Here is a 15,772-nt window from a genome sequence, read left to right as displayed (position 1 = left end):
TTAAGACCCTAAGATACAGGCCATCAGATCCAGGGGACTTGTCCACCTTTAGTCCCATTATTTTACTGAGTACTTTTTCTTTAGCGATAGTGATTGTTTTAAGTTCCCCCCTCCCTATAGCCCCTTGATTATGTATTATTGGGATGGTTTTAGTGTCTTCTGCCGTGAAGACTGATACAAAATATTTGTTCAAAGTCTCTGACATTTCCCTGTTCCCCATTATTAATTCCCTAGTCTCATCGTCTAAGGGACTAAAGTTTACGTTAGCCACTCTCTTCCTTTTTGTATAATTGCAGAAGCTCTTACTGTCTGTTTTTATATTTCTTGCTAGTTTACTCTCATAATCCAGCTTCTCTTTCTTTATTATTTTTTTAGTCGTCCTTTGCTGGTTTTTAAAAAATTCCTAATCCTCTGGCCTATCACTAATCTTGGCAACATTGTATGCCTTTGTTTTCAATTTGATACCATCCTTTACTTCCTTAGTTAGCCACAGATGGTTTTCCCTTCTCTTAAAGTCTTTCCTTCTCACTGGAATATATATCTGTTGAGAGTTATGGAATATCTCCTTAAATGTCTGCCATTGCTTATCAACCATCTTACTCTTTAATCTATTTTCCCAGTCCACTTTAGCCAACTCTGCCTTCATACCTTTGTAATTGCCTTTATTTAAGATCAGGACACTGGTTTGAGACCCAACTTTCTCGCCCTCCAATTGAATTTGAAATTCAACCATGCTATGATCACTCTTTCCTGGAGGATCCTTTACTATGAGATCATTTATTAATCCTGTCTCATTACACAGTACCAGATCTAAGATAGCCTGCTCCCTGGTTGGTTCCACAACGTATTGTTCTAGGAAACCAATCCCGGATACACTCTATGAACTCTTCCTCAAGGCTACCTTGGCCAATTTGATTTGTCCAATCAATATGAAGATTAAAATCGCCCATGATTATTGCTGTACCTTTCTTACAAGCCTCCATTATTTCTTGATTTATACTCTGTCCAACAGTGTAGCTACTGTTAGGGGGCCTATAGACTACCCCCACCAGTGAATTCTTTCCCTTATTATTTCTTATCTCCACCCAAACTGATTCTACATCTTGCTCTTCTGAGCCAATACCATTTCTCACTACTGCACTGATCTCATCCTTTATTAACAGAGCTACCCCACCTCCTTTTCCTTTCCGTCTATCCTTCCAAAATGTCAAATACTCCTGAATATTCAGTTCCCAGCCTTGTTCACCTTGCAACCACGTCTCTGTAATGGCAATCAAATCATACCCATTTTTATCTATTTCTGCCGTCAATTCATCTATCTTGTTAAGAATGCTGCGTGCATTCAGATAAAGAGCTTTTAATTTTGTCTTTTTACTATTTTTCTGTAAGTGAGTGCCAGGCTTGTTTGCCGGCACTCCCGATCCCTGGTGGCCCAGCTAGGCACTGCGACACGCTGCGCCAGGCCCCTACCCTTTAATAAGGAGAGGAAGGCCTGGAGTACCGCGGTGTGATGTGAAATTGGCTCGCAGCGCCCCAAGAGGGACGTGGGGTGCTTCCAGTAGCGTCCCTCCTCCCTCTCGGGGCGCTACCTGGGAAAATCGGCTGCGGGACGCTAACTTTTTCGGGGCGCTACTCAAAGGGGGCGCTACCCAATTTTTACCCCTCTGTCCCTTCCTGTCACACTCTGGTTACCATTACCCCCATCGCTACCCTGATCTATTGCCTTCTCCTTTCTCTTTGACTTTTTAAATTCCCGCTCACCTGAACCCTCTTTCCCCCCCCCCCCCCACACTATTTAGTTTAAAGTCCTCTCTACAGCCCTAGTTATTTGATTCACCAGGACACTAGTCCCAGCATGGTTCAAGTGAAGCCCGTCCCAACGGAACAGCTCCCTCTTACCCCAGTACTGGTGTCAGTGCCCCATGAATCGAAACCCATTTCTCCCACACCAGTCTTTGAGCCACACGTTCATCTCTCTGATCTTATTTACCCTAGGCTAATTTGCTCGTGGCTCAGGTAGTAATCCAGAGATTATTGCCTTTGTGGTTCTGCTTTTTAATTTAGTCCCTAGCTGCTCAAACTCTCTCAGCAGAACCTCTTTCTTTGTCCTACCTATGTCGTTGGCACCTACGTGGACCACGACAACTGGATCTTCCCCCTCCCACTCCAAGTTCCTCTCCAGCCCAGAGGAGATGTTCTTAACCTTGGCAACACCGCCTTCGGGACTCACGCTCTCGGCTGCAGAGAACAGTATCTATCCCCCTAACTATACTGTCCCCTACCACTACTATACTTTTTACTCCCCCAACTTGAATGGCCCCCTGTACCACGATGCTGTGGTCAGTTTGCTCACCCTCCCTGCAGTCCCTGCTCTCATCCACACAGGGAGTAAGAACCTCGTACCTGTTGGACAAGTGCAAGGGCTGAGGTTCCTCCAATGCTACCTTCTGGATCCCCATATCTGCCTCACTCGTAGTCACACCCTCCTGTCCCTGACAATGGACCAAATTTGAATTATTAAACCTAAGGGGTGTGACTGCCTCCTGCAACACAGTGTCCAGGTAACTCTCTCCCTCCCTGATGTATCACAGTGTCTGAAGCTCAGACTCCAGCTCATCAACTGTGAGCCGAAGTTCCTCGAGCCGCCAACACTTAGTGCAGATGTGATCGCTGTGGATCACACTGGTGTCCACCAGCTCCCACGTGCAACAGCTGCAACACATCGCCTGCCCTGCCATCTCTATTATATTTCATTTAATTAATTAGGTTTTCAAGTTTTGAAACATGAATTATCTATGTTTAGTTTTTAATCCCGGCTCTTAATTTAAACCAATGAACAAGTTTAGAAAAAAGAGAAATACTCACCAACCAATCACCTGCTTTCCTGTGACGTCACACTTTGATTTCTTCCTCCACCGCCCCCCTCCTGAGGTCGGTACGCGCAGCTCCCGGCTAGCTCCTTTTATCCCCGCTGGTGTCGCTCCTCAGAACCCGCTCTCGCTGCTGGTCTCGGGCCTCAGGCGCAGCTCCTTTTATCCCCGCTGGTGTCGCTCCTCAGAATCTAACTTTCCCAACCCCAGTCTTACTTTCATTTTTTCCTCTCTATCCTCCTTCTGTGCTGTAAACTCCTATGATTCTTTGGGGGAAAAATTGAGTTGCTTTGTGCCTCCGGTTAGTGCCCTAAGATGGCGCTAACGGAGTGCAAAGCAACTAGCGCCTGGACGCGGTGCTGCCCACACCTCCCACGAAATTCAGCGGGAGGTTAGCGGCGGCGATGACGTCATCACCGTGTGCAGCGCCCCGGCCGCAATCTTTGGGAGTGCCCCCGAATTACCGCTGGACGCTATGTCTGACGGGGTCAGGGGGGGCCTACCTGCGGCCGGGGAGGCGCGAGTTGCGGGGCGGCCATTTTTGTTGCTAGCTGCCTGCCAGCACCTGCCTGTGCTCCCATCCCCGGCCTCCTGAACGCCCCAAGAGGGAAGCGGGGCGCTACTGATCCCCGGGGGCCCAGCTGTTCCTCGGGTCGCGTTGCGCAAGGCTCCTCCCCTTTAAGAAGGGGTGGAAGGCCTGCAATACCGCGACGTGCTGCAGCACATGGCGCTGCATTACATAATGCCGCGATATTGACTCAGCGCCCCAAGAGGGATGCGGGGTGCTTCCAGTAGCGCCCCGCTTCCCTCTTGGGGCGCAACCACTCAAGTTCTGGCGCAGGAATGCTAATTTTTCCGGGGCACGTTGGACCCCCTAAATGGGGTGCTACTCAATTTTTAGCCCACTATCTCTAGCTTTTCTATCCAGGGACTTTAATGATGCAATGTAAAGCTATGAATGTTCTTAGCTTCGTGTTTTCTGGTATGTTGTAGGTCTTTTTAATTGAATTTCTTAAAGTGCATTCACACATGCATTTTATGAAGCCATTATATGTTTTGATTGCACACTGCATGCAGGAGGAGTACATTGTTATATCCAGGTTTTTTAGCATGAACTTCCAGCATTGAGGCAGCTTGTTTGGCCTTGGTTTCTGCAGTTAGTTAGGCCTGGGAACAGAGAGATGGCCTTGTATAATAATGGTCACCTTGTTTTGGGTTGTTGTGCTTCAGGGTTAGTGGCTAGGTGCGAGTTGTGCTGAGTGAGCATCCAAGAATGGGCCCCAAAACTGCTTGGTATTAGTCCAATTCCAGGTAGAGACCAAACGCCACTCATTTAAATTGGGATATGCTCTGCTCCACATGTGCTTCAGTCACGTTTGTTGTGGGAAGGGTCCCCTTCATCACGTGGGCACCTTCTTACAGCTAGTGTCAAGAGTTACGCACATCTGGGGGGGTGGTGGGCTCACTCTCTGGTGGGTAGACGCCATAAGTGCTGAGGTGTCATCCTCTGGGATTGCAAGACCACTCAAGGTCCCAGTGGTACTCTAGACTGCTAGCCAGAATGGCTGGATTCACAGCCATGACCAGAGTGTGCAGCAGAGTGTCCTTATGGCCACTGCTCCTCCAGCAGTCAGGTACGGAGGGGTGGAATTTGTGGAGCCTGAGAGAGGTACTCAGGTGAGAGGTGTTTATATATGTCCTAGAGCTGGCCTATTTGCTGGAGGTGGTAGTGCTGAAGATTTGTCTGCATACTGCATGAACAGGTATTTAAGAACTGCATCAAAAGCTTTGTTACAAATATCTTTCTAGCTTGCCAGTAGCCTATTATTTCAGAATTTGATTTCTCACTTGTATTCGACAGGCGCCCACGTACCCCAAATGACCTGCTGGCCCTATTCCGTTACCCACGTGACCCCTATACTGTGGAAGCAGCTAGAGCAGGTGAAATCTTTGAGAGAACGCTACAGTTGATTCAGGAGCACGTTCAGCAAGGCCTAACTGTGAACCTTAATAATACAAGTACGTGGCAATAGCATTCTTATAAAACAAATTGTGTGATGGTGGCAACGTTTGTGCACTCATTCATTTATCTGCACCATAACTTGAATATAATTACATGATGCATCATGTTCAATATGCAAAAATGTTTTTGGAATTTTACCAAAACTGAGTTACAATAACAATAGTATGAAAACTGTTTTTATTGCACTTTCATTTTCCAAGTAGCTTACAACTGTTGCTGCACATAGCAGAAACAAAAATTTTAAATAAAAATTTAAAGTGCTGGAAATACACAGGAGGTTTGCCACTATCGGTAAAGAGAAGAGAGAATGTTTCATTTATAGACCATCAGTTGTAACTGATATCCTTTAATAGGACTGAACAAAATAAAGAGGGGAGGGTAGAAGTCAAGAGCCAGAAATGCTGACAACTTGTCAGAGAGCAGAGTTAATGGGTCGAATGGCTGTAAAAAGGTTTTTGGAAAGCCTGAAAGAGGTTAAAAAAAATGGTGGTTGATATTACAAAGATCATCTCAATAAGGCAATGAAAAGGGCATGAAGTTAGTTAAGTAAGGCAGTGAAAAGATGAAGATGAAGAAAGCTAATGTTCAACATGTCTGATATTGAACACAACAGAGCAAAAAAGATTTTAGGAAAAGGGAAAAGCCAGTAGGCCCAACGAGCCCATTCCTCTTTGATAGATCATTTCACTTCCCGCCTTTTCACCATATCCTTTGGTCCCTTCTCACCTATAATCCTATTTAATTATCTTTTATGCTCATTTATACTGTCCATTTCAAGAGCCTTCCCAAGCTATTTATTCTATAACTTTGTTGCCCTTTGGATGAAAGTCTGCCTTGTTACTCTTCTTAATTTTAAAATTTGTGTCCCTTGTTATTTGTACCTATTGCAACAGTGAGCAATTTGTCTGGACCCGCTTTACCAAATCACCGTTTATAATTATGAAAACTCTAGGTTACTTTAGTGTTTGATTCTTTTCAAATAAAATAAGCCCAACCTCCTTAACTTTTGCTGTTCACTTAAGTTGTTAACTGTTAGAATCATTTTGTTGCTCACCTCTGTACCTTCCCAAAGGCAGCAATAGCCGTCCTATGATTCGGTGACCAGAACGGCACTCATTACACCATATAACCAATGCTCTTAGACAGCAAACTTGTCTGTTTATGCACCCAGTACCTTGCCTGCCTGTGTTTTACTTTCAGTGCAGCTAAGCTCTGCATTGACAGTTTCATAGATTTAGCCACTGTTATTCCTGGATCTCTTTCCTGATCTGTTCATTCTACCACTCTTCTGTTTCGCACACAACCTCCTCCTTTGGTTTCTTGCTTCCAGATTAATTATTTCACATTTATACCAATTGAACTGTCTTTGGCAGCTGTTGGCTCCCAGGTCCTTGTTAAGTGGTACTAACATTACTTCACAAGATAAATGGAGATGAAGAAGACAATTTGACCGAACTTAACTCATTCATCTAGAAAAACTTGTCCCATTCAGAGCATCTTGAATGGAGCCAAGGATTTTAGCTCCACTCCCCTATCTAGAAGACTGTTCTAAACATTAAGCTCTTCCTGGCTTTTGTCCTAAATTGATCTCGTACAGTTTTAGCATATGCTTTTGTGTTCTGTCTTAGATTACCTTGAAGTAGTGAACTCATCCACACTAATTATTGTCTTGTGTACCTCCATAAGGTCATCTTTCAGCTGCCTCCTTTCAAGTCGTTGCTAGGAAGGACAGAGGATCAGAGGGACCTTGGTGTGCATGTACATAGATCCCTGAAGGCAGCAGGACAGGTAGATAAGATGGTTAAAAAGGCATATGGGATACTTGCCTTCATTAGCCGAGGCATAGAATATAAGAGCAGGGAGGTTATGATGGAGCTGTACAAAATGCTAGTTAGGCCACAGCTGGAATACTGTGTGCAGTTCTGGTCGCCACACTATAGGAAGGATGTGATTACATTGGAGAGGGTGCAGAGGAGATTCACCAGGATGTTACCTGGGCTGGAGCGCTTCAGCTATGAAGAGAGACTGGACAGGCTGGGGTTGTTTTCCTTAGAGCAGAGAAGCCGGAGGGGGGACCTGATTGAGGTGTACAAAATTATGAGGGGCATAGATAGGGTAGATAGAAAGGAACTTTTCCCCTTAGTAGAGGGGTCAGTAACCAGGGGGCATAGTTTCAAGGTAAGGGGCAGGAGGTTTAGAGGGGATTTGAGGAAAAACTTTTTCACCCAGAGGGTGGTTGGAATCTGGAACTCACTGCCTGAAAGGGTGGTAGAGGCAGGAACCCTCAACATTCAAAAAGCCTTTAGATGAGCACTTGAAACAAGGCTACGGACCAAGTGCTGGAAAATGGGATTAGAATAGACAATGCTTGATGGCCGGCGTGGACACGATGGGCTGAAGGGCCTCTTTCTGTGCTGTATAACTCTATGGGGCAGGATTTTCATTGGGCTGTGGAGGCGGGATTGGTTAATTCCTTCCTCTCGGTGATTTAGAGATCTCCCCGGAACAGAAAGCTGAATGCTGGAACTTTTGACAGCTCTCGGCCATTCTGCTTTCTGTGCCGGTGAGATGAGGGACTCCCGAGACCTGAAGGAAGGAAGGCTGTAAAGGTAAGTAAAACTTCTTTAAACATTTTACACACACCAAACACATTTACCTTTGCACTCATGCACCCATCACTCACCTGAACACCGGACATCTCGACCCCTCCAAGCCCTTCATCCCGACGGCCCGCCTCGCTAACTTGGCATGGTTTGGAGCCGTCGGGAATCCCACAGTTCACCAATGAAAATAGGGATTAGGCTAAAAACTGCCTGTTAACAGGCAATTAATTGGCACTAATCCCCTTCCCGCCTCGGGGAGGCGGGTCCCAGTGCGGGTCGGGTACCCGCCTCCTTTGAAACTGGCATGGAGGCGGGTTGGGGGCGGGATGGGTTCGTGCCCCCCGATTTCGGGATTTTAACCTCCCACATGCCTCCAATCCTGCCTCCACGGCCCAATGAAAATCCTGCCCTATCCCTCAGAGCCCCAGTTTCGGCCATTTTTTCTGCGTATCTCAATCCCCCGATGCACGGATCAACTCAGATTATGTACATTAGAAAGAATACTGGTCCCAAAACCAATTCCTAGGGCAGCCCCATTCAGTACTCTTTCAGCCCCGCCCCGCCTTCCAGAACTCTAATGAATAAACGTGTTTTACTCAATTATCTCTAGGGATCAGGAAATTTATATCCCTGGCAATTTACTAGTACTTATCTATCTACCGCTAGCAATTAAAACATGTTCAGAATAATTAATAAGAGCACATTGTACAGGGGCTGTTTGCTTTATCTGCTGAATTACCTTTTTTTCTTTCCATCATTGTGTTTGCCCAGGGCAACCTCAAATCAGATATTGGCCCTCGATATTGGTTAAGGCAAATCATGATTAGCCACATAAATGGATAATGCAATGCCCTTCTACAACTATCCTCTTAGGATTTTTTACAATTGCCTACAGCAACAATTATGGTGTTTTATCTATTTGATATATTGGGTCCAAGCAAGAAAGCCATTTCTTCTGACTTTGGTATGCTGGTGACATCACCACTCCAGCACACTAAAACTGACACTACATCATTCAGCACCTGTGTACATATTTGTGCTCCAGAAAATGTACCTCAAAACTAAGTGAACTCATTAACAAAAGAAATACCAACTTACAAAATACAATCCATCGAACTCCTATTAAAAATAAAGAAGCTATAGAATTGTGGAAGTGCTATAATACCTACTACTATATTGAGAGAATTCCATGTACCCAAAATCATTTTATAACTGCCTGTGCTAATTTCTGGCATTTGTTTGATTTTGCTTTGTTTGACATTTCATTTTTAGGTTATCGCTACAATGATCTAGTCTCTCCACGATACCTTAACATGATTGCTAATATTTCGGGCTGTACTACTCACAGACGTTCCCCTGACTGCATAGACATTTGTTTTCACCAAAAGTACAGGACACATGATGGTACTTGCAATAACCTGCAGCATCCGATGTGGGGAGCATCGCTTACCGCTTTTGAAAGACTTCTGAAACCCGTGTATGAAAATGGATTTAACCTTCCCAGGGGCTCCAGTCTGAACCCAGAGGACAGCCGGCACCCTCTTCCATTGCCTCGTATTGTTTCCACAACAATGATTGGTACCGAAACAATCACTCCCGATGACCAGTATACACACCTAGTAATGCAGTGGGGCCAATTTCTAGATCATGACTTGGACTTAACAGTGGCTGCACTAAGTATGTCTCGGTTTTCTGACGGAGAGCCATGCAACAGATTCTGCACTAACGATCCTCCATGTTTTCCAATTTTGATCCCAGATGATGATCCTCGTGTGAGGAACGGCCGATGTATGTTTTTTGTGCGCTCTAGTCCCGTATGTGGCAGTGGAATGACTTCCCTGTTGATGAATTCTGTGTACCCAAGAGAACAGATCAATCACTTGACATCCTATATCGATGCTTCCAATGTTTATGGAAGCACAGAGCACGAGTCACAGGAGCTGAGGGATCTAACAAATCAACGTGGTCTATTAAAGGCAGGTCAGGTTGTACCTAAATCTGGCAAACATTTGTTGCCTTTTGCCACAGGCCCACCAACAGAATGTATGAGGGATACAAATGAGAGCCCTATTCCATGCTTCCTTGCGGGCGATCACAGATCCAATGAGCATATTGCATTGACAGCGATACACACACTGTGGTTCCGCGAACACAACCGTATTGCAACAGAGCTACTGAAACTCAATCCACATTGGGATGGTGATACCATCTATCACGAAACGCGCAAAATAGTTGGCGCACAAATGCAGCATATCACATACACGCATTGGTTATCCAAAATCCTAGGCGATGTTGGTATGAAAATACTAGGTGGCTACAAGGGCTATAATCCAAATATCAATGCAGGGATTGTCAATGCTTTTGCCACAGCAGCTTTTCGCTTTGGCCACACGCTCATCAATCCAATTCTCTATCGACTGAATGAATCCTTCCAGCCAATTCCTGAAGGCCATCTTCCATTGCATAAAGCTTTCTTCTCGCCATTTAGACTTATCCAGGAGGGCAGCATCGATCCACTTCTTCGTGGCCTTTTTGCTGTCCCGGGAAAAATGAGGATTCCAACTGAACTTTTGAACTTGGAGCTCACAGAGAAGTTGTTTTCCATGGTGCATGCTGTTTCCCTGGATTTAGCAGCAATGAATATCCAACGGGGACGTGATCATGGAATACCTCCATACAATGACTACAGGGTTTTCTGTAACCTCACATCTGCTCATGATTTTGAAGATTTGAAAAATGAGATCAAGAACCCAGAGATTCGAAAGAAGCTAGAGAGGTAAGCAGACGAGAACATTTACGAATTCTACTGTAATTTGTGGTCCTGTTACCCTAATTCTACTAAACTATAAAAAAAAATGGTTAATTTGGCTTTTCCTTTTGGTGCTTTCAACAGTACCAAGGTCAGATATAGCATTACTGTATATGGGTCAGATATACATTAGAGTTTCCCATTGCTGTATTGCTACCCAAACAAATTACCTCACATGAGTATCCTTCCATTTCCCATCCTGTTATTTTTATTGTACTTCTGGGTGAAATTACTCAACTGGAGAAAATTATTGACAGTTTTTTGCCACTGATTTGTGTTGTCCGTGAATTGGAGCTTGACTGCCCAAACTCGTTTCACTTTGGACAGAGGAGTCTGCCATCTCTTTGAGTTCAAAACCAAATCCGACAGTGAAAGAGCATTTGCCAAATAGTGCTGCGTTCATCTGGTCCTTTCAGTCAAAATTCATGGTAGTTCCAGGCTACCCAAATTCAAAAGTAGCAAACATATGAAAACGATGGATAGGAAAAGACCAGCTGGTCCACTGAGCCTGTCCCATACCATCATAGTGTAACTTAGTCCCATCCTGCCATCCCTCCCGCACCCACCAGCCTCGTAATATTCCTGGGAGTGGCAAAAGTTGTGAGCCACGTTTTAATCATGTTAAAATTGTAACTAAGGATAGATTTATGACCAGAGTAAGCAGGAAACTGTTGATAGAGACTTAATGGGGGCGAAATTCGGTTAATTTGCGCCTCCTGTTAGCGCCCTAATGGGGTGCAAATCAACTAGTGCCCGGGCGTGGCACCGCTAACTCAGCGGGAGGTTAGCGGCGGCACTAACCGTTAGCGCGGCGCTGCGCCACTGCCGATGACGTCATCGCCGTGCACAACACCCCGCTTGTGCCCCAGCTGTAATATTGGGTGGCGCCACCCCCCCCCCCCGACTTACCACCGACGCTATGTCTGCCGGGGTCAGGGGGCCTAACTGCGGCTGTGGCGGCGCTAGTTAAAGGGGATGTGGCGGGCGGCCATTTTTGTTGCTGGCCGCCTGCCAGCACCTGCCCCCATTGCTGTCCCCGGTCCCCGTGAAGGCCCCCACCGCGGGGTGCCGGCTGCTCTCCGTGAGCCCAGCACTCCTCTTGAATTTGCCGGCACTCCCGATCTCTGGTGGCCCAGCTGGGCGCCGGGACAAGCTGCGCCAGGCCCCTCCCCTTTAATAAGGTGAGGAAGGCCTGCAGTACCGCGGCATGATGAGCCGCAGCACCCCAAGAGGGACGCGGGGTGCTTCCAGTAGCACCCCTCCTCCCTCTCGGGGTGCTACTTGGGAAAAGTGGCCATGGGGGCGCTAACTTTTTCGGGCCGCTAAAATTAGCGCCCCCGGCAAAGGTAAAGGGGGCGCTACCCAATTTTTACCCCAATGGTTTTTAGGGTGTTGACAGGTATAGTGATTGTTGAGAAACAGAAATAATTTTTTATCTGATGGTCACCCTGCCTCTCTAAAGACAAAGTCCCATTTTCTCCTTAACCAGATATCTGTGCAGACAGGTTAACAGAATATTTTTTTTAAATGGTGAGAGACTGGGAAATGTTGTTCAGAGGGACCTGGGTGTCCTTGTACACAAATCACAGAAAGTTAACATGCAGGTACAGCAAGCAATTAGGAAAGCAAATGGTATGTTAGCCTTTATTACAAAAGGATTGGAGTATTAGTAAAGAAGTCTTACTGCAATTATATAGGGCCTTGGTAAGACCACACCTGACGTAATTTGTGCAGTTTTGGTCTACTTACCTTAGAGGGAGTGCAACGAAGGTTCACAGAATCACAGAAACCCCACAGTGCAGATAGAGGCCAATTCGGCCCATCGCGCCTGCACCGACACATATCCCACCCGATCCCCGTAACCCCTACACCAACACATATCCCACCCTATCCCTGTAACCCCACGTATTTAATCCCCCTAACACTAAGGGTCAGTTTATCATAGCCAATCAACCTAACCCGCACATCTTTGGACTGTGGGAGGAAACCGGAGCACCCGGAGAAAACCCACGCAAACACGGGGAGAATGTGCAAACTCCACACAGACAGTCGCCCGAGGCCGGATTCGAACCCGGGTCTCTGGCGCTGTGAGGCAGACTGATTCCTTGGATGGGGGAATTGTCCAAAGAGGAGAGATTGAGGAGACTAGGCCTATATTCCCTATAATTTAGAAGAATAAGAGGTGATCTCATTGAAACATATAAAATTCTTAAGGGGTTTGACTGGGTAGATGCAGGGAGGATGTTTCCCCTGGCTGGGGAGTCCAGAACCAGGGGTCACAGTCTCAGAATAAGGGGCCAGCCATTTAGGACTGAGGCGAGGAAAAGTTTCTTCACTCAGAGGGTGGTGTATCTTTGTAATTCTCTACCCCAGAGGACTGTGGTTGCTCAGTTGTTGAGTATATTCAAGGCTGAGAGCGATAGATTTTTGAATATTAAGGGTATCAAGGGATATGGAGATAGGGCGGGAAGGTGGAGTTGAGGTAGAAGAGTAGCCATGATCCTATTGAATGGCGGAGCAGGCTCGAAGGGCCTAGTCCTTCTCCTATTTCTTATGTTCTTATGTTGTTATTAACGTGTGGGTGTAGATTCTTCTTCAGACTGTGCATTCACACTATGGGGCTGATTTGCATTTGATTTGCGTGGTGTTAATAGAGCGGTTAAAGCCTCAAAATGGGCCCCATTAATCCTAATGATGTGGCTAGATCCATATTAATGTTATTTTGCTGTTGTATTCATATTGATGTGGCCTTTTTAATATGCAAATTGGGGTCTTAAGTCATAAATAGGACCGATTGCTATTTTAGATTGGAACTGGTTGGAGCTGTTTCCATGCAGGCTCCAATCAGTTCCATGGGTGATGGAGCTGAAGAGGCCCAGAAAAGGCAAGTTTGGAACAATCTGGCTCATTGCCGCCGCGGGACACTCCCCCCTCCACCACCCCGCGATTGCGACCCCTGTTCCACACTTAACTTGCTGGCAGCCAGGGCAGCCTGATATTGGTTGGCCTCAATCTGGCAAGCTGCATCGGGACTCCCATTTAACGCCTACGGTTCGCTGGCACAATGTAAAGTGGGACACTCCGAGTGTGGGCGACTAACCAGCGCACCCCACTGGTCGCTCACTCAAAAGTCAAAATCAGCCCCGTGGAGAGTGAATCGGGTGTCTGTGCCAGAAATACCTCTGAAGTGAAGCAGATTCAGACTACCACCACAAGAGAGTCTCAGTCCACTTTGTTTCAGTGTCAGGTTAGCCCCCGTCTCTGAATTGAGGCTGCATTTACACTATAACTGTAGCATTAGTGTGAACAGAAACTGCTTCATTCTAACACTACAGCCATAGTGTAAATGCATCTTTAAATGTTGTTCTTCTAGTTTGGTAAAATCCTGTGGTCTAACATTGCAGATGTTGGGTTAAGGTTTCTGGGCTCTCTTAATATAAACTAGTGTTGGAAGTTCAGAGGCCCACCTTCAAACCATAGATGCTGATCATTAATCTTGTGTGATGTTTTGTCACTTCTCAGATATGATGCTACAGTATCTAGGTATCATAGAAGTGACTCAACCCTTGTTCCCAAAATGCTGTAGAATGTATACTATATTAGTGATAGTTTCACAAGATCACATAATTACATTTTGTTGCGAAAACACAATTTTCCATTAAACTATGTCAACTTTGGATTTATATAACAGAAAAAATATAGAATGGAATGTGGTGTGTGGGATAAACAGCCACACAGCCTGCATTTATAAAGTGCCTATAACAACGTAATAAAACGTTTCAAGGCACTTTAGAGTGAGGACAGATACCACCCAGTAGCAGAAAATTTAGGCATTACCGAACAGGTGGTTTGGGGAGTAGTTTGAAATGGGGAGAGCGGTAACATCACGCGGGTTATGGAGAGATTTCCAGCGTGTGGGGGCCAAAATAGCTGAAGACTGCCACCATAGGTGGAATGGAGAGAACAGGAGATGCAAAGGTGGGCAGGGTTGAAAGAATGGAAGATATGGGCTGGCACTTTGGTGTAGAGGAGGTTGCAGAGGTTGGGACGGGTGAGGTCATGGTGGAATTTGTAAATGAGGACAAGGATTTTGATTTAATTACTTGGGGTTGGAGAAGAGAAGGGTGACAAGGAGCACCTTCGAGTGGGACAGGAATGTAGAGGTGGTGGGAGATTATGTAGGGTAGAACATTGGGATGGCTGGCACAAAGAGCATTGGAGAATTTGATCCGGGAAGTGACGAAAGTATGGATGACAGTTTCAGGAGTGGTGGCATGAGATAAGGTCAGATTTGAGTAATTTTGTAACAGTGAAATTAGGCAGTCTGTGGCTAGAAAAAATATGGGGCTTGAAAATCAATTCGAGGTGAAACAGGAAAAGGGCGAGATAGACTATGGGACTCCTTCTTCCAATAATAACAAAATAAAGCATTGTTGCTTGATAAACATTGGGCTAGATTTTCCCGGGTCCCCCCCGCACGGTGTGGGGGCGACCCAGGAGACAATGGGAAACTTGGAAGGTCAGGTTTCCCGGCACATAACTCCACAGCGTGCGTGCGACGTCAGGGGTGGGTTCTAGTTGAGCAGGGAACTCTGAGAAGGAGGCCACAGGACCAGGTAAGTGCTAATGATCTGGACGAGGGAATTGGATGTAATATCTCCAAATTTGCAGACGACACAAAGCTGGGTGGGAGGGAATGCTGTGAGGAGGATGTCATGAAACTCCAGTACGATTTGGACAGGTTGGGTGCTTGGGCAGAAACATGGCAAATGCACTATAATGTGGATAAATGTGAGGTTATCCACTTTGGTGGCAAAAACAGGAAGGCAGATTATTATTTGAATGGCAATAGATTGGGAGAAAGGGAAGTGCAAAGAGACCTGGGTGTTCTTGTGCACCAGTCGCCGAAGGTAAGCATGCAGGTGCAGCAGACGGTTGAGAAGGCAAATGGTATGTTGGTCTTCGTAGCAAGAGGGTTCGAGTACAGGAACAAGGATGTCTTGCTGCAGTTGTACAGGGCCTTGGTGAGACCGCACCTTGAGTATTGTGTGCAGTTTTGGTCACCTTATCTGAGGAAGGACATTCTTGCTATGGCAGGAGTTCAGCGAAGATTCACCAGGCTGATACCTGGGATGACAGGAATGACGTATGAGGAGAGATTGTGTCGATTAGGCTTATACTCACTGGAGTTTAGAAGATTGAGAGGGGATCTCATCGAAACCTATAAAATTCTGTCAGGCCTGGACAGACTAGATGCAGGAAGGATGTTTCCGATGGCCGGGGAGTCCAGAACCAGGGGTCATAGTCTAAGGATAAGGGGTAAGCCATTTAGGACTGAAATGAAGAGGAATTTCTTCACCCAGAGAGTGGTGAACCTGTGGAATTCTCTGCCACAGAGTGCGGTGGAGGCCAGTTCATTAAATATATTCAAGAAGGAGTTGGATATATTTCTTAAGGCTAAAGGGAT

At 46.0% G+C, this 15,772-nt stretch overlaps 1 protein-coding gene across 2 annotated transcripts in view; it reads left to right on the top strand.

Moving 5' to 3' along the window:
- LOC147108726 (peroxidasin homolog) overlaps positions 1 to 15,772 on the top strand; it is a 287,308-nt gene that overhangs the window by 238,606 nt on the left and 32,930 nt on the right. For both annotated transcript variants that reach the window (XM_086005483.1, XM_086005485.1), the window contains exons 16-17: positions 4,732 to 4,889; positions 8,769 to 10,272. In XM_086005483.1, coding sequence (XP_085861609.1) covers positions 4,732 to 4,889; positions 8,769 to 10,272 — 1,662 coding nt within the window. The remainder of the gene's footprint in view (positions 1 to 4,731; positions 4,890 to 8,768; positions 10,273 to 15,772) is intronic.

Source organism: Somniosus microcephalus, chromosome 13 (assembly GCF_052327205.1).
Source record: "Somniosus microcephalus isolate GS21.2 chromosome 13, FLI_Smic_1.0, whole genome shotgun sequence".
Classification (NCBI taxonomy): Eukaryota; Metazoa; Chordata; class Chondrichthyes; order Squaliformes; family Somniosidae; genus Somniosus; species Somniosus microcephalus.
The sequence above is the reverse complement of the archived record's forward strand: the minus strand, read 5'-3'. Positions and strand labels throughout refer to the sequence as shown.